Genomic DNA, 25,647 nt, shown 5'->3' with positions numbered 1-25,647 from the left:
ATTTATTCTCTGGTAAATCGGCAAAAATGTAAAAAGAAAAAAAAGGCACTATCTCACATTGTTAAAGAAATTCTAAATAACTAACGAACGCAGATGAAAAAATAACCACCTTGATGTAAATAATCAAAAGCAATGTGCTTTTCTGTAAATTACAAACTGGAGAATTCCAGTTACATTTGTCAGTTTCCAATCAGAAAATATTAGTTTCCCGGTTTTAAATGTAGATGATCTAGTGTTTTTTTTAGCGTTCCATTCGGTTTTTGGAACTTTTTCTCTTTTTTTTTTTTATAACTTTCTTTCTGTGATAATAAATGTTATGATTTAAAATCCAATAAATTAGAAAATATAAATAATTTACTCTCTTAGAAACTACCAAGGAAATAGAATAGTTGACAAACTTTGCACAGATGATTTAATTCTTTGTGTGCAAAGCCCTCAGTGCTGTCCATGTCCCCCCATACCCCCCCCCCCCCCCCCACACTCCCTCACATCCTTTCCTTTCTCCTCGCTCCTCTCCTCGATGTGTTCTTCTTACCTTCCTCCATTTTGGGGAATATTTTAACTCCCAGTTTCCCCGCGTGGTCAGTTAGACCCCCATAATACCACTAAGAGGGTGAAGGGATGAGGAAGGGTGGATCCTCAGATCAGACACCAGCTGTCACCTCGTCTTAGCCCCGCAAGTATCATCTGTTTCTACCTCACCCGTTTTCTCCTGACTCCCCCCTCCGTCGTCTTCCATCCCTCTAACACCCTTACCCCAGTGTCCCCCCACCATCACCTCACCAGGCCTCGAACATTTTCTATTCATCCAAAGTCTGCGTCCATACCTTGACTCATGGCCTTGTCCCCCTGAATCCAACCCCCCCACTTTATGGAATCTGGGGCTTTCTTTCCCGGTCATGTTTTTGGACATGAGAGCCAGAAACTTGGGTCCAGACATTTTTTAGGAGTTTGCCTTTCACAAATGAAGTACACAGCAGGAGTTTCTTGGGGTCACACGTGTTCACAACAGCAGGAACATGTCCAGAGCCTTCAGGTGAGGGGTGGTGTGTTAGAAACCGTCGCCTGTTAGTAACGTTATCAACGTTTATTTTTCTACCCTGAAATTTTCGGTGCTGAGCTTCTCTGATCTGCGTTCAGCTCCTCCGAATATTTTCAGAAAGAAGACTCTTCGGATCTTTCATTCTGCATGTTTTCCTCTCATCACCTGTCCAGACATCTGTCTTTTCTCACTCTGTCCAGAAGTTTATAAAGAGTTGTCTCGTTTGTGACCCTGCCCTATCTGCATATTACGCTTCGTCATGTCACTCTTGCTAAACAGCCACTGAGCGTCCCTCCTCCCTCGTCTGTGTCCATGACTTTATGAGGCGCAGGGCTGTCATTAACAGCCCACTTTGTTAAATCACTGCCTTTTGTTTGTGTTGACTTCCCCCTCCCCTTTTTCAGGGACAGCTTGTGTCCTGAACAGCAGGGACTGGAAGGACACTGGTCCCTGCGAGTGTCTGCTCCCCAGACACTTGAGCACTATTCAGCCTTCCCCCCCTTCATCCACAGTGTCTTCCCTCTCTATGCCGTGCCCATCTTTCTCTCTTTCCACTGTCTGTCCCCTGGGACTCATATCCTCTGCTTGACAAGTAATAGTGCAGCATCCCCACAGGATGGGTCCCACAGGAGCCACCCCTCTTTACACACACACACACACACACACACACACACACACACACACACACACACACACACACACACACACACACACACACACACACACACACACACACACACACACACACACACACACACACACACACACACACACACACAATTCCCAAGGTATTGTGTGACAGCAGGTGGCAAACACCACGACACAAGCCACACCCGGTCCCCCCTCGTTTCCTGCCCCTTCCCCACACACGCAGCGTTTCCAAACATGGGTCAAGTTGTGGCGTGTGGCAGGGGGGAGTTAGTCATGGCGGAGGGCGGGCTGGGGTCCACAGGGGATAAGTCGGGTGATTCACAGAGGGAAAGAGAGAGAGGGAGGAGCCGAGGGTTTGGCTGTGTTTGTAGCAATGAGTGGCTGTGTCTCCCTCAGGAGAGCACACTCCATCCCACTCAACCCCTCCTCTCCCTTTTGCCTAAAGTGGAGCTCTTTAGCAGGCCTCCCCGCCCCTCCTTTCAAGAGCAGCCATGCATGAAAGAGCATCTATTTGTAAAGCGGCTGAACAATTCATTTAGCTGGCAACAAAGAGGCCCCAGGGCCCTCGGCCTCCTCGCAGCGGCAGAATGAAGACTGGTGGCAGCTCAGTCCTGTTGCTGCTTGTCAACAGGCTGAGACTGATTCACATTTCTACAGACAAAAAGCTGCTTCTGTGAAATCCTGTGCAGCACTACCCACTGAATGTGAGATTGTGGTAGATAGAAACATCTTGATTATTCCTATGACCTGGCATTTTTTGGAAATTTCCTATGGTATGGCATATGTCATTTAAATTTTTCAATAAATGGTGCATGTTGGCAAATAACAACTCGAACAGCTTGGAGGGTTTCCCTAAAAGGACAAAGCTGAATAACTACAGTACGATAAATCAGATCTGTAGTAGAGCCCCTGATTATCTGAGTCACATATTCTGCAACAATATATATATTTTCACCTTAGTGTTTTGTCATAGGTGGGTTTGGCAAATGCTGCATCATCAAAGATATTTTGGGAGCTTCCAAGTTTAAGTGAGGAGACAGTCTCTCTTTTTGTTTGTATGCTGCAGCGCTCAGAGAAGTGCATACCTCCGCCAAGGTCCATCAGTCCCCTCATGAAACCACGTTTAAATTCACTAGATCCATTAAATAGATTTCATTTTGATCTGCTTCAATCTACCCCCACTCACAAATATCAGTCCTTAAATATCTCAGATTTTTTTTTGCAAGATCCAGAAAAGGTTAAAAAAAACTCCCTCGGTTGCATGCTATAGAACGTCCTGGAATTAAGATAGATAAAGATAAAGTCAAACTAAACAATATACTATATCTGAGCACAAATGTGATGCCAGATTATGTGGGGAGGTTTTGTCGCGGTTATTTAAATGAGATTGAAATGTCTGACATCAGCTGCGCTCCCCGTCAGCCATGATGGCTCCTCGTGCCGTACACTGCAGGTGATCCTCACTTACAGAATTAGTGCTGAGGAAGCTAGTTTGTCGTGCTGAACAAAACATATTTATACCTGATGAATATGTATGTGCGACGGTGATGACATCTCAGTGACAGCCCATTGTGGCAATCTCAGTATGGCTGGTATGGCGAAAGTCACCCTGGCCGCAAATGTGGCAAGCTCATTAGAATAAGGGGAGAGATGTGAGGCATCTGGTGTGTGTGTGTGTATGTGCACGCATACGTGTGTGTGTGTGTGTGTTCATGCTCTCACCTGCTGAAATGTATAAAAGCCCCCACACCCTCCCACAGGCCGCAGCCCATCCAGGACACAGTAAAATTGATGTATCCTTTATGTAAAGTACTGTATGCAGAGTACATACACTTGCATATGACTGAGATGAATCTTGAGCGGTGGAGAGGAGGAGGAGGGGGGGGGGGTTAGCGGCGATGGAGGGGCAGGAGGATGTAAATTGACAGTGCTGTAAAGTGACAGACCTGCTGCTGCTCTGCTTTTTTCCTCTCTCCTTTTACACACACAAACACACACGTGCACACAATGGCCTGTTGGTGACAACAAGCAATTTATTACTTGACGCAGCCCTGTGTTTGTGTCCCTGTGGGCGATTGTACTCTGTGCCTCCATCTAAGCCGAAAGAGTGAGTGTGTGAGTGTGTGAGTGTGTGAGTGTGAGTGTGTGTGTGTGTGTGTGTGTGTGTGTGTGTGTGTGTGTGTGTGTGTGTGTGTGTGTGTGTGTGTGTGTGTGTGTGTGTGTGTGTGTGTGTGTGTGTGTGTGTGTGTGTGTGTGTGTGTGTGTGTGTGTGTGTGTGTGTGTGTGTGTGTGTGTGTGTGTGTGTGATGAGGGGTGTGGCTAGACGCCGGCTACATAAAAGAAAACATGTTAAAGGAGAAAGTTTCTAATTCATTAGGAGGGCAGATGCCCTTAGAGGTTTCTGTTGCTCTCATGTTCAATTTGGAGATTGGACTCTGCTTTCAAAAGGGTGTGAAAGGACAAGACAGGTGGTCCAGTGCACCGGGGTCTGCCGCCTGAAAACAGGGATTGTGTGTGTGTGTCTGTGCGTATACCCACGTAGAGAAGCTGTCCACTTTGGCCACATCTATTATCTCACCACCCCTCCCACTGGGACATCCCAGAAGCCCATTGATCATTATTAGACCCTGTCATACATCCACACGCCCACACACATCCACACACACACACACACACACAAAATATCAATCCCCAGATTACATGCACAGAAACACAGAAAGATGATTTACATATATACACTTAAACACATACATACACATATGCATATAGGCACTTAGTTTTTACGAGCACTGTGACAAGATCAAATGGGTTCAGCCCAGATTGCACACACTCCTCAAAGCACTTACATCCTCAAGTCAACGCATCAACAAGGAGGATAAAAGAAACAACAATAGAGGAAGCGGCTGACTGGAAGCTCAGAGATGTGCGGTTACGTTTTCTCATATAAGTTGTGAAGACTGATGCAGCTGTAATAGACAAAGAGGGAGGGAGATCCGGAACAACATAAACAATACTGAATCACAAGGTTGAGTGTTCAAAAACAACTTTTCCAAGACCTATTATAAATTTCTAATAGGTAAAATTCTATTTTTACCTGACACAGCATTCTTATGGTATAATAAGTCCACATAGCACCGAATGGATTCCCTAGAGTCCACCTTATAAACTATCAGGACTACATTTAGTGTATAGCAATACGTTATATTATCTGAAATTATCATATGTTTATCGTTCTGTAAAGTGTCAGAATAAACTCAAAATGCAATATTGTCCCGGATGTCATGGAGTAGATGTGCCATAAAGATGGACTTGTCCTTTTTTCTTTTGTAAAGATGTAAAACACATTTTAGGCACAAAAAGGCACAAATCAGTAATAGAGCAGGTTTATTATTCTGGCTCTCACCATACAGGGGTTTTTATTTTTCAATCACACGCCAACCCTCTCCTGGTTTGTTTGAACTTCTTCCAGTACTGAAGCAGTCACAACTCTGCTGTACCTTACCTCTGTGTTTATCGCTCCAGGGGCTTTGACTGAAGACCCCAACTTCCCAAAGATCCAGTGGCCTTCACCAGAAATGTGTCCCTCCTGCCATGCGGTGCAGGAAAACGGGGACCACAGGTGGAGCCAAGAGACGGTGCTGCCTTTCCTCATGTCCTACTTCTCCTCCGACAGCATCCTCACAGGTATCAGTTTCCGAAAAGCTCAGGTCTGATGCATTTTTTACCAAACTACAAAAAACTTGCTTCTTTCTCCTACCTCATGATCATGAACTGCACCTGTGTTTTTTTTTTTCTTTTCTAACATATTTTTATAAGCAATGATTCAGTTGTTGCTCAGTTACTAATAATCATCTCAAAAGTATCTAATTGACAAGTGAAAGTGAAATACAAAAAATCTGTTATTTCAAAAATAAAACAGTCGAAGATATATCTGTTGCTCAATTCACATATGTGTGACTCTGTTTTCAAATTCTATAATATTTAAAGTTTGTTATATCAAAGTGAAATGAAGTCAAAGCTAAATTAGAGATATAGTTCAGCGATTCTGTCCGAACCCATCGAAGCCTGATAGTTCCTCTAATATGTGTATAATAATAATAATGATGTGTCTATTTGCCTTTCCCTGTCAGACTATCTTGAAGACGAAAGCCAGATCCTGACAAAGCAGAGGGAAAAGCACGCCAGCCAGCAGCGAGCTTTAGAGGCTCAGAAACGTGTTGAAAGGAAAACCAGGGAGGCCTCTGACTTTATGATGCATCCTCCAGCAAAGCCCACTGTGCAAGAAGAGGAGGAAGAAGAAGAGGAGGGAGAGGAGCCGCTGGATGAAGCCGTGACAGATGAAGAGGAGGAAGGTGCGGAGGGAGCGGCAGCAGCAGATGAGATTGGCAGCAAGCCCTCAGAGCCGAGTCCTTGGGCCAAACCTGAAATGGGTCGACGGCAGCAGCAGGCCCACCAGAAGCCGAGCATTGTGGGGATGAGGATGCGAGACACGCAGGAGGACATTGTGGATCTGGACTCATTTGTCAACCAGCACTACAAGGCCAAGGCGCTGCTGCTGGCCGCCTCCAGCCGGGTCAAACAACGCACCCTGCAGAGGAAGGTGGAGCAGGAGCCCGGGCCTGTGTTCGGGCTCGGCATGGAGCTGGACGCGGGGCTTGGGATGGTGGGCCTGCAGCCTATGGAGTCCGACTTTGACCTGGACGGGGGGCAGAATAGGAAGTGGCAGCAAAAGCGAGAACTGACAGGCCAGTACTTTGGCGAGGAGTCGAGACACAAGGGAGACTGGATGTCTACGCTGAGCATCGGATTTTCCAAAGCGGACATCAGCCTGTGTGTCATTCTTTACTTCCTGTCCTTTATGTGTCTACTCGCCATGTACCTGTTCTACAAAAACCGCTTCAGGCTACGGCGGAGTAAAATATCCCTGCCCTGAACCAGAGAGTGTCGAGATCCGAGCTGAGTCACAGCCATGATTAACATTCATTAGGTTCATGTAGACTAAGGTTGGGGTTAGTGTAAGGGGATGTGTCAAGATTAAAGTCCTCTTAAGGTGGTCCACTTAACTGTTACCTTTGGCAAAAGAAGCCGGGGACATCTGAATGGTATGGAAGTGTCTAACTAGAGGAGGAAGGGAAAATTAGTATCTTTTACATCTTTGAAAATCATGGGAGTTATGTATCCTTGCACTTAATCCATCCTCCAGAGCCTGAAGGCAGCATTGTGACTGTGGTTCACATATATTTCCTTGAGTGGGTTTCTGTTTGGGTTTTGTGCATAAGTTAAGGATACAAATTTTGCTTTTTGATTTTGATTTACCACTAATGAAGGATGAAATGAATTTTATAATTTTTTTTATTTGTATGAAATAAATCAATAATCATACATCTTTGGGAGGTGGAGGTTGTTCAACAGATTTAGTTTTTGTTGTTTGTAATTGAAGTTATGGAAGCCTCCTACTACTCTGTGCTATGACCAAAAAAATAAGTTTCTCTAATCATTTGTAAATAGTTATATGTAAATAATATTCAAATCAGTGGATTTAAATTCTCAAAAGGGTGATTTTTCTTTTGGTGATTTCAAAAGTAATGATCTTAAATTACAGTTTTAAGATGACTGTCACTTTTCTGTGAGTTTTGTTAAGTAATGGGATGGCAAAAGCACAATCCCATCACCTAAACTCTATGTGAGTGTTTGTTGAATACTGTGACTGGACCAGAATGTGCTAAGTCGCGTTCTCCGGAGAATAGCTGATCAGCCCTTTGTTCTTCAGCTCCTTTGAGTAGGTCTACATTACACTGAGTTTTACATCACGTCTTTGCTAATGACATCACACTGCTGAGCCTACACGACAGCTACTGGTGTTGTTTATGAAGTGTTGCGGAGCGATGCATATGTTCACCCTGGACAAGGTTTTAAAATAAGCAGGATTTGTTTTTGACTGGTGTCCACGATGTGAAGATTGTGCTGACCATCACTGTGTTTTTCTGTTTGCCTCACTGCTTCTGTCTGAATCAATAAAATTATTTTTGATAAGGACTCGTGCTTTTTCAGTGCGATTGTTATTGAAAACTAATTTGGTAAGGTGTGCTGGAAATAATGGATTTTATAGAGAAGAGTTAAACCTCTGTAATATCTGGACTGTTTTATGGCAAGAACAAATGTCGATAGCCATCATCTTCAGAAAAGGGGTTACCTAAAGCTCTGTGCTAGGCCCCTTCTCTTTGCGAAACATATACTTCCTTAGGTCCAATGGTCCAAAAGCATGGACACTGACCTCCACCTGCTACCCTCTGATGCTTGCTTACAGGCCAACTTCTGTGTCTGCATCCACAAGCTCAATCACACACACATATGGTCCTTCTTAGCCATTGTGTTCCTACAAGGAACGTGGACTGGCTTTGTGATCCCTGCACTCAGGCGAATCCCAGTCCAGACTATTTTTGGCCTTGGTTCCTAAGTGGTGAATCATCTTCAGAATCTCCATTGAAACTTAACTCCTCTCCCAACACCTCCATCACACTAACATGACTAACTAGCACTTACTTTGGACTTTTATCTGATCTCCTTCACTTTGTCTTATCATTTCGATCTCTCCAAACATTATAGTGCCTCCATTATAAATCACTTTGGATGAAAATGTCTGAAATCAAAATATTTTTACCCCCCCCCCCCCCCCCCCCCCCCAGAGTTGAGAATAACAAATTCATGCATGTTTTTTGTTTTGCTCATGACGTCAGGACTTGAGGCAAGGAGGAGCAGGGTGTTGCATGCATAATGGGGGGGGGGGGGGGGGGGGGTTAACGCATCCAAGGTTGAAGGAAAAAGCCTGTTGCCATCTGCTGTGCAGCGCAAGCTAAATCCTAACAATTTCATTGGGATTATAGCAAGTGAGTAATCCAGCTTTCCTTTAGGACTAGAGGGGAGAGATTACCCTTGAGGATTAGCTCCCTGCAGATAATAAACTTTATTAAAACGCAATCGGCTTTCGTGGGGCTTCTTCCCTCCTCACACACTTGGAGGTTGGCTCTTTTCGGGGAGGGGAGCAACAGTATAGGCGGAGGGCGTCAGGTCAGGTGGATGCAAGACGCAGCGGTGTGTGAGATGGATGAATGGAAAGATGGACGGACAGAGGGTGAGGGGTTTGATGTTGTCCAGATTACGACGGGCCCATCTGAGGGACAACAAGCTCTTGATCTTGAGCTTTGAGGTTCCTGGAACGGGGGCTGGAATCCCTTTAACTCCTGCCCCCTTTACCTTTACGCAAATCCTGTCACGCACACACAGACACACAACTTCATCCTAAATGCCACTTCATATCTTTATCCAAACCACGTCAGACAGGATTTGATGGTTGAATACTTGAGTTAAGGCAGTCGATTCTTCTAATAACACACACACACACACACACACACACCCACACCCACACAAATACACACACACACAATAGGTTGATTAATAGCCCCACATTAAAGCAGAGGAGCATCAAGGCTGAGCAGCTGTGGTTATGTGACTTAATCAAACTCTCCCATGCTTTGAATTAGACCCTGAATGACATGCTATAATTGCCAGAATGAATTGAGAAAAAGCACAGTTTGTCACAGGGAAACTTCTGTCTGTTATTTATTCCTTTTGCAAATATTATCCATTAAATCATGAGACAAATTTTAATATCAGGGCGGGCTGTTATTCTTATGTGCCCTTCTAAAACTTTTGGTGTTTGTTTACTGTTTGTTTCGTTATATCTGCCCCATCATTTATTACCTACCTTTGCTGAAAGTCGGGACAGGGACCATTGAGAAACTGGGAAAAGCTCATAGAATTTTTCTTTTGCTTGAATCCATAATAACTTTGTGGTTTAAATACTTTTCTGCCACATCTGATTTTATTGTTAACCTGTGTTTGTTACCTGATCGGAGCGATGCCTCGTGCTCCTCACTACCCAGAAGTCCTCTCATCAGGTGCCCTGAGCCTCAATGTGCTGCAAGTGTTCTGCTGGTTCGGACTAAAGATGGTTAATAAGGAAGTTGGCAGCAATATAATATCTGTCTGCTACTTTGCCAAGGCTGAGGTTCACACTGAGGACAAGAGGCTTCAAATCCAAACCAAAACACAATCAGAGCTGTTTAATGCATCTGAATGCAGAAACCGAATCTGTTTTGTTTGATTTTACTAGCAGCAAATCAGATTAAATTTACAAATGAATGAAAGCATCAAGAAACTGTTAAACTGTTAAACTGTTAATTAAATCACCTCTCGTGCTGGGAATGAACAAAATAGAGACAGAATTAAGTGACAGAATTAAGAAAAAAGTATCACACAGGAGTGAAAATGCAGAACCATATAAAGTAAAAGTCAAAATAATGAAATACCAAAACATAAAAGTCCAATATGACAAAGTGGAGATTGTAAAGTAAAAATCAACAACCACAAAAATAAAATAATAAAAACAAGAATATAATGATTCATAAGGATATTTGTGGAGTAGATAAAAGACGTTTGTGATATTTGCTCGGTCACAAATTGTACCCCCCCCCCCCCCCCCCCCCCGTACTTTCCACCTTCTATAGCAATTCAACAACCAAGATATAATATACATTTAATTATTGAGCTTTAAAGGGTCCTATAGGCTGATTTCTTTGGTCAGAACTGGCTCATCTTTTTTCCCAGTTTCCAGTCGTTATGCTAAGCTAAGCTAATTGCCTCCCGGCTTAAACCTCATCAACAGAACAGCAACTGCAAACAACTTTGAGCTTCAGAGCTGCTTAGTGTGTATTGGAGAAATGTCTGGACTCTACTGGAGGGAACATGACCATCACTGATCCAAGAGATATCACATCATTTGATGTTCTGAAGATGATGATGGAGAACGTTGACCAACTTGTTAATCCAAAATCTCAGCTATAACATCAATAGCATAAAAATGACTTTCATCAAATGGTTCAGTGACTCAGTGTGTGTCCTTTTGGATCCTCATTTATCTTGTCCACAAAACTGTGGGTACATTTTGTATAATAACAAATTATTACTTATATTACATACAATAAACACTGTGCCTTAAAATATCACATTATTGCATTACAAAAAATACGACATACATGCATTAAATTCAATAACTTGAGCAGAAATAAAAACAAACAAACAAAACAGTTATGTCACACATCTGCAATTAAACGTTAATTGCCCTACAGGAGCATCTGCATTTGTTTGCTTCGGCACCTTACCTCGTCTGATTCTAATAAAGGCTTGATTTTTCCTTTAGGAACATGTCTACGCTGTTGGAGGTAAAGATCACAGTCTTACTTTGTTTCTATTACAATGACTTTATTCTCTGTCTAGGCTCAAAATGAACTTTGAAGATGTGTTCAACAAGGAATAGAAATGATATCCGTGAAGTGCACTGACTGAAAGCTCCAGAAGAACTACCACACGGACCTTTTAAGGATTGTTTTGTCTTAGCGTTTGTGTTTCCGCCTCACTTCAGTGAAACCATCAGGAAATCATCCAGTTTGTCATCACCCCTCCAGCTACGTGCCAGCTCCCTCACTCAAAAGGACCTGACTACTTGCTTGTAAACTTTCCACAAAACTTTGTGGGATGTGCGTGGATTGTTGTGTGGGATAGATGTTGTGCACTGACACACTGTTGTGCTGTGAAGGGTAAAAACCTCACCTTGCTGCCCTGTTGTTGTCTTCCATAAATTAGACAATGTGGGGTTTTATAGTCGCTTCTCTCCTGCGTGCTCCCTGCCTCGATGTTTATTACCCCTCCGGTATTGATATTAAAATGCAGGCGGGCCTTGATGCATTTTTGTGTCATCTCCCTTCCAGACTTTAATAATACTATAAAGCTTCCCTGCTGTGGACAGAGGGAGAAGTGGTGTGTGTGTGTGTGTTGGGGGGGGGGGGGGGGTGCTGAATAAATTACGAAAAAACTAAGCCAGGTCCCCTTTAGGTTTTAAACATTCAGCCTTTTAGAGGCAGGAGTCAAGTAGGGTCAGATCCATCTCATTTTACTGCTGCGGTCCCTCCCCCTTTCATGTGGACGCTCATCTGCTCATCTCCCAAACATCTCATCACACCATAGTGTCAGTGTGTCGGCTGCTGTCTGTGCACCGAGGGGAGTTGTGGGAGGGGGGGGGGGGTGGGTTGTAGCCAACTGGAAGTCCTCACAGTTAATCAGTGCCCAGCAGAGAGTTGTATGGGAGGAAGGGAAACCCCAGTAAATCAATAACCTCCTATCAACTACATTTAGGCCTTGATCATCAGCTTTACCTCGGCTGCACTGTTCTGAGTTCAGCACAACTCTGACCTTTGCTTCTGTTTGCCCATATCTCTGGTCCCCCCCCCCCCCCCCCTCCTCCGCAGTCAGTGTGTATATAGTTTACAGGAAGTGTTTGTGTAATGAAGCTGGAGTGGATCCAACACTTATCAGTCACATTGTTTTAATTCGCTCAGCTCACACCGCTCCCGTCACTGAACTTAACGGAAGATTCACTCCGGGTCGGATCGAGATCCAGAGGTAATGAAAAGGGTTTTGAACACATTTTTAGTTCATGTCAGTTGGTTGTAATAAAAGAGGTCATTTGATTTAAACCTCTGCCTTAAATGTAAATAGCAAAAATATATTTATAGTTTATGAATGTTTAGAATATTGGGATTTTGTTGATGTGCTTTGCTGCATGTGACATCTTATTGCATGTTCCCGAGAGGATGTCACACCTTCTACAAATTGTTAAAAACAAGCAATGCTTGTAAAAATGGGCTATCAAATAAAATCTAATTGGATTTATTTCTGTTTCATTTACATTTTTAATTTTACTAAACTCCAACTGAAAATTGTAATATGATCTGGATTACATGGGTAACATTTTTTTAAATCCACATTTCCTTATGGAGATTTCTGAAAAATTCTAAAGGGGTTTATTTAATTATATGTTTTCAGAGCCACATTTCTGTATCATTGCTCATTAGTAACACTGATAAAAACAAAAAGTTTGTACAACTATGACTGATTTACATCTAAGCTTTGGCTACTGGTTATATATTCAGTCTTACACTGATCTGCTCTCCAGGCCTTCCAACGTCAAAGTCAGGAGGGCCTGGAGCACCTGACCGTGGAGCTGCGGGCATGACCACATCTGGACCAAGTCACAAAACGTCTGCCCAGAGGTTCCTGCAAAAATACCCCATAGTTAAAAAATTGTAATTGTTTATTTTAAAATAATTAGAAGAGTGTAGTGTCTGTGAAAAGTGCAGCCTTTAGAAGCCTTGCCTGTGCATCTTAATAAAACAAGAAGCCACCTCTGTCCAGTTATTATTGAATCTGAATCTCAGTTGCTCATCAGTCGCACTGGCTGAACTGGTTCTAGTTATTTGAGTCTAACGAGCCTATTACCGCCTCGTGTCAGCTCGACGGGGTCGGGTTCAATCAGGGAATTGGAAAATATCATTTCTGACGGCTATAGCTTTTCGTTTGTTCAACCAATCTCTCCCACTAATTACCCAAATGGACAGGAGCTGTCAGGAGACAATAACTATTCCCTAATAGAATTTGCCCCCCAAATGCAATTTAATTTTCTCCTCCGCGCTCTCTCCCGGGGTTTTTTTTTTTCCCCCTTCGCTTTTTCTGCCTCTCTCGCTCTCTCTGTCCCTCTCCTGCCTCCGGACCGAACGGTGAGGGACGCGCGGTGCCACTGCTGGGTAATGGTGCTTCTCTGCCAGTGAATGGGAGTATGGACCGAACGACTGGCCGCCGCCGCTGCTGCCGCTGTCCCTGTGAAAGCTCCGGTTCAGCCTGCTGAGGCGAGCATCAGCGGCATGGAGGAGAAGCAGAGGAGAAAGAGGAGGGGGAGGAGGAGGAAGAGGAGAGAGACGATGTGCCTTAAACTGACCGCTGAGCTGCGGTGATTAGGTAGGTGTGCACGATGATGCTCTATATCAATCTTTTGACGATATATACGTGTATTAATAAATATATGTAATGCATTTTCTTTTTAACCCTCACGTGTGCAGTGAATTCACAGCAATTTACGCACACACTTAAAATTGGATTATTGTCAGTTTGGAAGTTTTGTCCCCATCTGTGAGGTGTTTTTGCTCTTGTGCTTATTGGATGTGTAATCATATTTGTGTGTCAGTGGTTCCATCTGTGTAATGTGCTGAAGATTGATGCATAAACCTTGAATTTGAACTCAGAAAAGATAATGATAAATCCAATCAAGTGAATGTTTGGTGTTTTGGCTCATTGCGATTCAGGCCTGCTGCACGAACCCCCAGTGTTATTGTATCTGAGCAGGGCGACGCACACCTGTCCCCCCTGCTCACCTTGGGTGGATGGATGTGCTTGTGTATCTCTGACTGTCGTGCTAAGTGTTAGATGGATCTGTGAATCGCAGAATGAACCGGTCCACTGAAATATTAGATCTAATTAGAGGTGGCTGGGTCAACGGCGGTGGCCGAGGAGTCGCCCTCTGCTTGAGTTATTGCCCGAGCTGCTTCCTCTGCAGCATTTCTTTATCTCACAGGGGCATCTTTTAGACAAAGATCCGTCATGTCACCTCTCTCACTGCATTATTATAATAATCATCCGCTTTTTTCCTCCACTGTCTTTTCTTTCCTTCCATTGTTTATGGTTTATCAAATTAAGATATATATATATACCAAACATCTGGATCCGTGATAGCAACATTAAAACGTATTTTTGCATTTCTTAATCTATTGTTGTAGATATTTTCTTATCATCTTATGCAACTCTTTTTTTTAAAAAGATCTGCGTAAAACAGATGCAGATTATTTTGGTCCAGCATTTCTTTCGCCATCTCATTTAACGATTAAATGTTATCATTTAGCGTCCCACTAAACCAGATGTGCGCGCTCACGTCATTTCTCTCTCTGCGTTTTTTTGCATCCGTCAATTATTCTAATTGTGTTGCCCTTTGCTGACAAGTTAAGAGCATTTTTATCTGCGCTGTTTTCCAGGGCAGCCGCGGGGTCTCGATATCAACAATCAGAGTAATTGAATTGCTGAATAAATTGAATGATCTTGAGGGGAAAAGTGTATAATGAAAATAAAGTAAGACCAGATGATTTCCTTTGCCACGCGTTCACGGATGGATGGATGGATGAATGGATGGATGGATGGATGGGACACCTGGTCTGGGCACTGCTTTGAATCGGTTGAATAAAATTCCTGTAATGTTCCATAGACTAGTTTTTTTTAATCTGCTTGATGGGCACTTTCATTTGACTAAATTACATGTGAAACAATAACCACACAGACTAGGATTAAGGGATTGTGGATCCATACCCTTTACAGTATATAAAAGGTCCATAGGCCTTTGTAAACGGTGTGGAACAATGGAATAAATTGTTTAAAGATAGGAGGATAAATCAGCTTAATGTACAGGAGAAAGTGCCGACTGTTGCCTTATTTAATTTATTTCCCAGAGCAGATTATCTCAGTGTCCAGACACATTCATTTTTTGTCATTTTCTACTGTTTGCTGAGATTTGAACGTATTGCTAGTTTGATTATATCATTTAATACATTTTTCTGTATTACATTATATTTATTTCTAATTTTATCATAAATTAGTGGAAATGCTTCCCAATTAAAAAATTACCATAGATTTACTTTAAAATCTAAAACCATTATTTTCATTATTACTATTGCAGCAATTAAGCTTAAAAACTGACATATTTTCTGATAAATTGGAATAATATTAAATAAGTGAACCACATATTTTCTCAAATTGTAATGAGTGTCAGTTCTGTATCAGCCGTGTGTCTGTATGTACTCTTGTGAGCCGTGAGGGTGCGTCACCTGGGACTCGTGCACGCGGACTCTGTGGATGGAAACAACCTGGTTCGGAGGCGGACCTGCGGCGGAGGGGACGAGCCACTCTCTGCTTTTCTTTCCACGCTTGAAGTAAATTGAAAGCGAAGATTGAGTTCATCTAGCTTGAACTAGCGGCCCTCCGGGGGGAATATCTTATCCGGCAGAGCAGCCTCAGACGATGGGCTCTGAAATGAACAGTGTCAGGAGGACTGCGCCCCAGACTCCTAATCCTACCTGTCACTGAGAGAGAGGGATCCAGCTGCTGCAGCCGCACTGCATGCCGGGCCACGGCCCAGGAGACTCGTCACGCAGGTGAAAGTGTTTGTGTTTGTGACTCAGACATGTGTCCAATCACACGTCCTCGAGTGGTCTCACTGCTGCTCCTGTGTGTGACAGGTTGTGGAATCTTTGCACTGCGACTTGGGCCTAGACTAGAGGATTGTTGGTGGTGATGACAGCTTTCTTAAAGAGGCCCCTCATACAGATGTGGGCCACTTCAGGCAATGAAGCGGCACCTCTGGGCCTCTTCTGGCCCAGATGAATGGATGTGAGACTAAAGTGGCCCAAATATCCCAAAACAAACGGGCTCTATAGGTGTAATCTAGATCTGAACCTAAAGTGGCCCATGGTAAATGGTGGATATGGCTTGAATAGCACAACAATAACTAGGGCCATGAATCTTGGCGCCTTCTTGTTGAGGCTTACTTGTGGTCCAGATCTGGCAAACAGGAGCAGACCACCAAAGTGGCATCACTCAGGCGGCACGTGGGCCGGATGACAGTGTGACAGTGTGGACCAAATCTGGGCCAAAACTATTTTGGCCATGTGGGCTTTTAATTTGACATCCGTACACCAGCATGAACAGACTTCAATGCATTTAATTCAGTGAAATATGTCAGTATCATCATCCCACCTGCTGATCAGCCATTAAACTCCCATTTAGTGTGCGTGTGTGTTTGCTGAAGGGAATTTCAAGTACATAAATCGAGTATAGCTGTGAAATCTGCTCATCCTCCTCATTGATAATTTCCAAGAAGATAAATAAAAGTGAAAATGAAACTGTCCCTCATTTTCCTGGCTGCAAACGTGGAAACCCTGCTGGCCCCGGGGCCCCCTCTGAGAGCCACTGCAGTCAGCTATTTATGGTCTCCACAGGAACAAGGTCCCGCCTCTCCGGAGACATTTTCATACACCATGTTGTAGACGCCTCTCTTCCTCCTCCTCCTCCTCCTCCTCCTCCTCCTCCTCCTCCTTCTCCTCCTCCTCCTCATCCCCTCCTACACCTATGGAAGATGCTTTCCGCCCTCGGGGGCCTCCTCTTCCTGCGCTCCCATTGGCCCCCCGGCGAGCCTCTGCCGCGGTGACGTCAGGCCCAGCCGCCCCTGCAGCGCTGAATGGAACGAGCAGCTTGGCTCATCCACTCCAAAACAGCTCGGCACGGCGCGGCACGGACACCATCCCGGGAATAGCGAGAGAACACGGGGGACGGAGGCTTGACGGGACAGTGGAGAGAGAGGCCTCAGCATCAGCACCACCACCACCACCACCATCATCATCATCATACTTTTTTTCTTCCACGAGACAGGACAGGGGTGTGCGCCCACCGTGTCGCGGGTGTATGTGCGTGCATTTGTCTCCCGGTTTGGATCACGATGATGCAAAGTGCGGCGGTCCTACCGACAGAGAGTCCTGTGAAGAGTTTACCGGAGATTCTCGGAGTGCCACTGCAACGTAAGACATTTTCTGAAACCATCATGTTGTGAGTGTTTATCAGCCTGAGCTGCTGCTGCTGCTGCTCCTGCTGCAGGAGAGGGGTTCGTCTCCTCGGCCAAGGATGGGGAGATGAGGACACTGAACCTCTCGGTCTTAGATGGTCACGTACAGGCCACTGGTGGTGTGTGATGCAGATGTGTGTCCGGGTGCTAGAAACGATATTTACAAATAGATACTAGCAATGTATCTGTGCAGCCTCACTGTAGTCTGCAAAAGGCTGAAACATTTCGTCAGTGCAGAAAGAGGCGCCACGGTGATTCATCCCATCCCAAGAAATGGCAATAAAAACAGATAATTTCTGTTTGGATATATTTTTAGAATTTGTTTTATTATTTTATCCTCTAATTCGAGCTCAAACTTTGCTGCATCCCCTCGTCAGCTTGTTGGTGTCCACGGAGCTGCACATGCAGGCAGCTGTTAATTTGTAAACGAGGCTGCATGGTCATGAGATCAGACACAGTTGTCATCGCCCATCAGACAAACACACACTGACTTTGACTGACACTCACAACTGAGGCTTGTACACGTGTGATACGCTTTATTCTCCGTTTTAATGTCTCTCACCAAGGCCTATATGTGTTTCCATGTTTTAGAGTTGCAAAGATATGATGTGTAAATTATGATTATTATTAATTATATTATTATTAGTTATTATTATTGAGGATCAGACCAAATATTTATAATCATCACCAATTCTAATCTTTATCTTCCAGGATTAAAGGTGAGAATAACCCTTTATAATATAATCGTGTAAACAACATAGAAGTGCAATGGGACACATTTCTGCTCTGACCTAATTATTTATATGCGAATGGGAAAAATATACAGATGGAACGAATCTAATAGGCTTCTTCCCCAAAAATAATCCAATATCAAATAGGATAATACTGCAGGATAATAACTAGATTTCAAAAGACTGATAATGAAATTGTTCATTCCGGTAGATCTAAATATGAAGGGTAAATTCTGTCATATTATTTTCTCAAAATAATCGAAAATTCATTATTAATATCATATTATCATATTATTATAATGACATATCGTATTTTCTTTAATCCACGTTTCTGTTGTCTGTTCGTTATAACAAAAAAATGATAATGAAACATATGATGGGATATGTGTCATGTGTGAGTCACAGCCTGTTGTGTTTAAACCTGGCTAGAGGAAAAGAGCCTTTATGTGGTCGGCTTATGCTCTTTAATTTTTATAAATCGAGGCAGATTAAAAGATTGGATAAAGATCCTGCCACTCAGCTCCCCGCAGTGCCAGCAGCCATCCTGGATTTAACCCTGGATTATTCCAGGAAATAAAACAAGAGACAAATAATCTAAACATTTTATGTCATGGAGAGAGAGCTGTGCTGACAACACAGGCTTTAACCTGCAGAATTGGATGTAAAGGGTTTACTACTTATTTGTTGACGATTTAGAGAGGTTGCTTGAATTGCACTTTTTAATTCTAGATTTGAAAAAAAAAAAAATCTTGTTAGAAGGTAAGAATTGATGGAGGTGATGAGTAGTGGAGAGTGGTGGCAACAGATACTGAGATATGAAGAAGACCCACACGAGCTTTACTTTCTCTCTTTCTCTCCCTCCCTCTCTCCCCCCCTCTCTCTCTCTCTCTCTCTCACACACACACACACACACAGAGACACACACACACACACACAGAGACACACACACACATAGGAGCTGGACGGGGGACGCTCTGTCTTTGCCAAGAATCGTGCTGCTTTCCTTTCAGCACCACTCGTCTCGCTCCCTCGCTCGGCTCCATCCTCCACTTTATGTCCAGACACTTAAAAAATCCCCTCATTAAAAAAATCCCGGCCACAGATATATTTAGATCCCCTAATGATTTCCTCCACTTTCTTTTATCATCTCTGACAGATCCGGTGTTTCTGAGCAGGGGCGATATGCAACTGTAGTCACGTTTTCACGAAGTCACTTTTCTCTGCAAGTTATTTTTTCATTCTATGTTTTTTTTAAATAATGAAAATATGAGCTGATTTTACATATTTGTTAATTTTCACATGGTCTAATTGACACATGTAAATTAATTGGATTATAGTTAGTGCTGTGCCAAATTAAAATAATGCAATGCAGTGATTGTAGAGAAGATTTCCACAAAGCCTGTATTTTATAAACTTAAACTGGCAATTTTAAAATATGTGGAATCTGGCACGCTGCCTTAACCTGAGACTGAATGATCTGATGAGCTTAAAAACGAGGCTTCTCCTGCATCATCATAAGATGGTTGTGTGTGTGTGGGGGTGTGTGTGTGTGTGTGTGTGTGTGTGTGTGTGTGTGTGTGTTTGTGTTCTCTGACGTTTGCTCTTGCCACTTTTCCTAAATAATGATTTTTCATTAGCGGATAAGATGTGAATATTTCACCTAGAGGCGGCTAAAAATGTGAGAAAAAATCAAGAAAGAATTTAGTAAAAGAAAGAAGAAAGAAAGAAAAAGTAGAAGAAAAAAAAAAAAAATTTAAAAAAAATTTAAACAAAAAGTTGTCATTGCAACAATCATGGTTTGGTTCTCTGTAAATACAGTAGTAATTATATATTCAATCGTGACAAAATTCACAAACTCAGTGTCGATCAAATAAATAAGAATCTGTACTTGGGCCATCGTTATTATTTAAATGTACTAAGTAATCAAAGGTTGGGCTCCAATAGGAGATGTGCATTTTGTTTCAGATTAACAATATTTAGAAATCTGAATTTTAACTGTAGCTTTGGCTTTTACTGCTTTACGATCAAGAGTGAGAGAATCGGAGCTGGGTGCAGTATGATCCCTGCGTGTGCACATGTGATCTGCTGCTGCTGCTGCTGCTGTGGTTTTAAAACGGACAAAAACGAAATGTAATCTGGCCTCGAACCTGATTCCAGCATTTTTCTCACCTGCTCACTGACACCACATCTGCTCTGAAACCGTGAGGAGACGAATTCAGATCCAGCAGAAAAACAAAACAAACAAAACAATTTACAATCAAAATAAATACATAATAAAAAAAAGGTAGGTTGAGAAATAAAAGAAACCTCGAGAATAAAAATAACTGTTTTAAAATATATCTTGACAGACAAGTATTGATGTGTCTCTTGGTATTATTACAAATATAATAACACGGATATTGTAAAATGTTGTGTCTGAAAAACCTGCAGTTTTAATTGCGCATCACGGTTTACCAACATTTCAGTGTGATTTATATTCACCCTCTTTGCACTGGGAGCATGATGTGAAATTCTTGTTGTTTGACGCGTTGATAAAAACGGAAGATATCCGGGAAAATGTCCGAGCGGTGTGTTCTTGTGCTCGCTGAGTGTGACCTTGTGCCGGTGCTGTGTCCCCGCAGAGATCCCTCAGTGTGCCGGCTGTAGCCAACACATCCTGGACAAGTTCATCCTGAAGGTGCTGGACAGACACTGGCACTCCAAGTGCCTCAAATGCGCCGACTGCCAGACTCCGCTGGCGGACAAGTGTTTCTCCCGAGCAGGAGGCGTCTACTGCAAAGAGGACTTCTTCAAGTCAGTAGTTTATTCTCTCTCTGCCCTGCTTCACTGTCGCTGTGTTATTTTGTTGAAAATATGTTGATCTATCTTCCTCAACTCGGAGAGAAATCTGACATTTTATTCCATGAAATCCAAACAAATTGAACCACGTGAAATTAGCAATTTGGTCATTTTCACCTCTAACTGTGCTGAAACAGGTTGAAAAATTATAGCAAAGTATATAGATAATTTGTCAATATTAAATACTTAAATCTGTCTGTGTGGTTTTATAGTAGCAAGAGAACATTGCTATTGAATCAATGTTGCTAATTTATATCTTACACAAGTCAAATGTGTTAACTTTAGCAGACTGATAAATTAATAATCTTGTGCTTGGTGATATTTAATATTTATTACCCGAGATAAATACATTTTTTGTGTTTATCTAATTGTTTACATTTTACTGCATAATCACAAATTGATGCCATTATCTCTATATTTTTATATATTACATATGAACCACCGTGCGGGGCTACGCTAATTAATTTAAAATTCCAGTATATTTTGTTAGCAAACTTCACATAATTCAAATTGTAGTGGCGTGTTTTACCTCCTGACATGAGAGAACTTCAAAAGCAAGTGCAAACATTTGTGTCATCTTCTTTCTATCTTTCTATTTCTTTCTTTCTTTATCTTTCCTTTCTCTTTTCTTTTGGAAGGATTGGATTTCTGAGGTATTACAGAGGAAAATTGAGTTTGACTTTTATCCAGAGCAGGATCAGCAGTTCCAAGCTTTTTACTAAATCATGTTTGAAAGGTTTTAATGCTCCGAGCTTGAATGAGACCTAAAGAGCTCCGGAGTCTCACCGAGAGGTAACTCTGTTAGCCGACCCTGGGGAGAGCAGGGGGGCGTTTGCATGTAGGCTATACATACTGTGGTGAGGGACAAGCTGGGACACACACATCCACACACACACACACACACACACACACAAACAGACACACAGATTCACTGGCGCGGGCTTCCTGGCAGTGATTTGTAGGCTTCACCTTGCTCTTTTTATTTCTGTGGGTTGGTTGTGTGATTTAAAACCTCTCCTGAGTCAGTGCTTTATTGGTCCTCCTCAGGGTGTGTTTACTGTGAGCAACCCACCTCCTACCCCTTCCTCTTTCTCTTCTTCCTCCTCCTCCTCTTTAGCTCTCAGTACTTCATCTGCAAACACATAAACATGCAAACACAAACACACACGCACACACACACACACACACACACACCAACACAGTGCATTGATCCTCTCCATCCATCAACCTGCGGACAGGTCTATCGTTAACAGAAATGCATTCCAGTGCTGATGTTTCCCAGCACAACAGCTGGAGATTCTATTAACACAGACACTTTGCCATCATTCTTGGCTGCAGCTGAAGAAATACCTGTCTAGCGTGTGAAATTTTAATCTGGCTCGGTCTCATCGTCTCTATCAGCTTGTGTATTGGATGTGAGTGTGGCAGAAGGATGCCAGTCTGCCCTGCATCACATTTTCTAACGGCACCTCTCCTCTCCTCCGTGTTTTCCTGCAGGCGCTTCGGAACAAAATGTGCATCATGCCAACAGGGGATCCCTCCGACGCAGGTTGTGCGGAAGGCGCAGGACTTTGTGTATCACCTGCACTGCTTCGCCTGCATCATGTGCAGCCGGCAGCTGGCCACCGGGGACGAGTTCTACCTCATGGAGGACGGGAGGCTGGTGTGCAAGGTGGATTATGAAACAGCAAAGCAAAACGGTAAGCGCTGCAAGGATCCAGAATGTCAAATGAAACATGTTAATAATCGGCCTGCCAATTGAAAATAATTGTTAAGGTATTCATGGCTCACTCTGGGGCCTGTGCTTTAACAACACAGTCACAGAGAAGTGGCTGGACATTGAAACTTGACTCAACAACACCAGGCAGCTGTAGTATCACAGTAGAGGACATGAGAGATAAAGCCAAAGCTTACACACTTCAGTACCAGTGGATCCATGTTGTTTATCATCTGTGTATATGTGTGTGTGTGTGTGTGTGTGTGTGTGTGGGTGTATGTGTGTGTCGTCTCCCTCCCTCTCTTTTGAGATATCCTCACATGTCTGATTGATTATGTAAAGTTAAGCAATGCTCTCCTACGCTGCGGCCTCAATAACTCCGTTCCTCTGGCACTGAGTAGATTTATGTCCTCTGCTGTGGGGTGGGGTGGGGGGGGGGGTGACAGATGCACAAGGACAATAATACACTTCCACACGTGACCATTCACTTCATCTAACACACACACAGTCCACGCAAAGGCTGAGGGCCACTGCCAGCTATAGGGCCGTGAGACGAATGCGAGGAGAAGTCACTCACACTTGTGATGGTGTTATTTTAGACGACTCGGAGGCGGGGACCAAGCGACCGAGGACCACCATCACCGCCAAGCAGCTGGAGACCCTCAAAAGTGCCTACAAAAACTCGCCGAAGCCAGCACGCCACGTCAGAGAGCAGCTGTCCTCCGAGACGGGACTAGACATGAGAGTCGTGCAGGTAGAGAGTTTGGTTCATCAGACAACGGCACACATCTTCACTCCTGAAAAAGACCTGAATAATCTGCATTATAGTAAAAAAATTAATTTACTCAGAGCAGGAGAGCTGTATGACAGACATTTTAGGTTTACATGATATGAGGACAAGTTTAGGCCACTTCTCTCTGTTTGTGTTTAAAATGAGAAATCTGCATCTCCACCTATAAATCTTAATTTGATTGATTAATCAAAGAATAATTAAATTTCTTATCTGGCTGTTTAAATATAAGTTAAGATTATATAAAAAACATTCAGGCTTCTGATATTGAGGCCTTTAGATCGTATAATAACAAAAACATAAAGCGATGAAATTTGACTTTAAAAATGATGCCAGATGCTTGATATTAGGACATTTGTTGAGAATCAGTTAATTTAGACCAAGATGTGAAGTATTGTGAAAAAAGTTTCAGATAATTAATTTTAGGTGGAATACCATCTGCTTTGAATTACAATGCTTTTCATTATTATTAGTTAATAACAACTATTATTATCTCTGCCAGGTTTGGTTCCAGAACCGACGAGCAAAGGAGAAGCGCCTGAAGAAAGACGCAGGTCGACATCGCTGGAGTCAGTTTTATAAAAGTGTCAAACGCAGCCGAGGAGGAGCCAAAGTGGAGAAGGAGAGCTCGGCTGACGACGCAGGCCTCAGCGACAGCGAGCTGAGCTTCAGAGGTACGAACTCCGTGTGGATAGTAACTTCAACCCAGTGCATACCTGTTATTGCCCGAGAGAGAGATTCCTGAAAGGGAATCGTCAGTCATGCTGTTGTTCTAATGGGATTAAAGGAGCCTACAAGCTGCTAAATGACAAGAGTGCAGAGGCGATTGAATATGTCTTTTCGCAGCGTCTCATTTGTCTCCCGGCGTTGCTAAATGCGCTGTGGCGTTCTCAGGCAAATCCAAAATGGCACTCTCATTTCGCATTCCCCTCAAGCCTACCGGTGGCACCTCCCTCACACATCCTCCTGCCTCCGTTCGTCCCCATGATGGAGCTGATAGGAAAAGAGAGGAGGCCCTTAGTGGGACGCAACCAGCGTTTCAGACATCTCTGTGTTATTTAACGTTTGCGAAGCCAGTTTTGGGTGGTCGTAAAAGTCTTCAAGCCACTTCCAAAGAGAAGGCCATTTTTATGAGAAATGAAAACGTGGTGACAGAAACTCCATAAAGTATGTGAGGCTTTTAGTCAATTAGAGAGAAAGTGCTTTTGGGGCTTTGTTGTTACTGAAGCCAAATGTGGGATGGAGAGGGGAGAGATTCAAACCACTGTTGTGTGCCGCAGTAATGACACACACACACACACATACAGAGCCCCATTGTTAGTGAAGAATGTAAAGCACTCCTTTCACACCAGCAAACACTGACATGCTTATCAAGAGCCTGCTCCACTTACTGCAGCTCCATGAAACCAACGTAACGGTGCCACTATAAACTCTCTCATAAAAGCACTTAACCGTATTGAAATACAACAAGTATATAATGCCCACATAGTTGACAGCACTGTTGATGTGTCACAGTTTTTTTACCCGTGCTAAGTGATGGTGTCTCATCCGCAGACGACCAGGTCCTGTCCGACCTCGGCCACACCAACGGCTCTACGGAGCGTCGGGGACATGACCAGCAGCGTGGTGCTGAACGGGGCTTCTCGGTGGACGCGGCGGGCCAGCCTTACCACGACATCCGAGCAGGGAGCCCCTACGGACTCCCCAGTCGCCCTCCTCCATCACCTCTCTGTCCGGCCACACCCCTCTCCTCAACAACCTGGGCTTCAACATGGACAGTCTGGTGGTTGCAGGGGGGCGCCGGCGGGGTGGGGCAGGCTCTGAGGGCCATGGCCGGGGGCCCCACCTCGGACCTCTCGACAGGCAGCAGTACGGGCTACCCGGACTTCCCCACCAGCCCGGCCTCGTGGCTGGACGAGATGGACCATTCCCAGTTTTGAGGCTCGAACATCGGGCAGAAAACGAAAAACAGACTCACAAGGCTTTTTTTTTTACATTCTTTCTTTCACCCTCCAAGACTAATGTGATGCAGGTGAAGAGACAGAAGGAAGAGAAGAAGTGTGACTCTCAGTCCCTCCTCAGTGAGGTGCGACCGCCCGGGGTCCAGATGGGTCCGTCCAGAGGAAAGCAGCGAGAAGCTCCGCCGACACAACACTGTATCACACGACTTTATTTTGTTCTTTCACTCTCTGAAAATGAGAATGGATTTCAATATGTCGGTGGAACTACACTCGCAGGGAGGTAATATTGTCTCGTCCTCCCCCAAAA

General features: G+C 43.6%; 2 protein-coding genes across 2 annotated transcripts in view; both read left to right on the top strand.

The window, feature by feature from the left end:
- The window catches only part of qsox1 (quiescin Q6 sulfhydryl oxidase 1), a 30,386-nt gene extending 22,657 nt beyond the window's left edge, over positions 1–7,729 (top strand). Inside the window, exons 12-13 of the mRNA XM_062394946.1 lie at positions 5,216–5,377; positions 5,824–7,729. Coding sequence (XP_062250930.1) covers positions 5,216–5,377; positions 5,824–6,626 — 965 coding nt within the window. The 3' untranslated portion in view covers positions 6,627–7,729. The remainder of the gene's footprint in view (positions 1–5,215; positions 5,378–5,823) is intronic.
- A 9,329-nt stretch (positions 7,730–17,058) lies between these two features.
- On the top strand, positions 17,059–25,641 carry lhx4 (LIM homeobox 4). Its single transcript, XM_062395752.1, is given in 8 exon segments — positions 17,059–17,259; positions 20,656–20,827; positions 22,370–22,572; positions 23,189–23,343; positions 23,882–24,053; positions 24,934–25,077; positions 25,080–25,183; positions 25,185–25,641. Coding segments are annotated over 8 exon segments (1,164 nt in total). The 5' UTR covers positions 17,059–17,180; the 3' UTR covers positions 25,320–25,641.
- Positions 25,642–25,647: the final 6 nt, after the last annotated feature.

The sequence above is a fragment of the Platichthys flesus genome, chromosome 9 (genome assembly GCF_949316205.1).
Source record: "Platichthys flesus chromosome 9, fPlaFle2.1, whole genome shotgun sequence".
Classification (NCBI taxonomy): Eukaryota; Metazoa; Chordata; class Actinopteri; order Pleuronectiformes; family Pleuronectidae; genus Platichthys; species Platichthys flesus.
The sequence above is the reverse complement of the archived record's forward strand: the minus strand, read 5'-3'. Positions and strand labels throughout refer to the sequence as shown.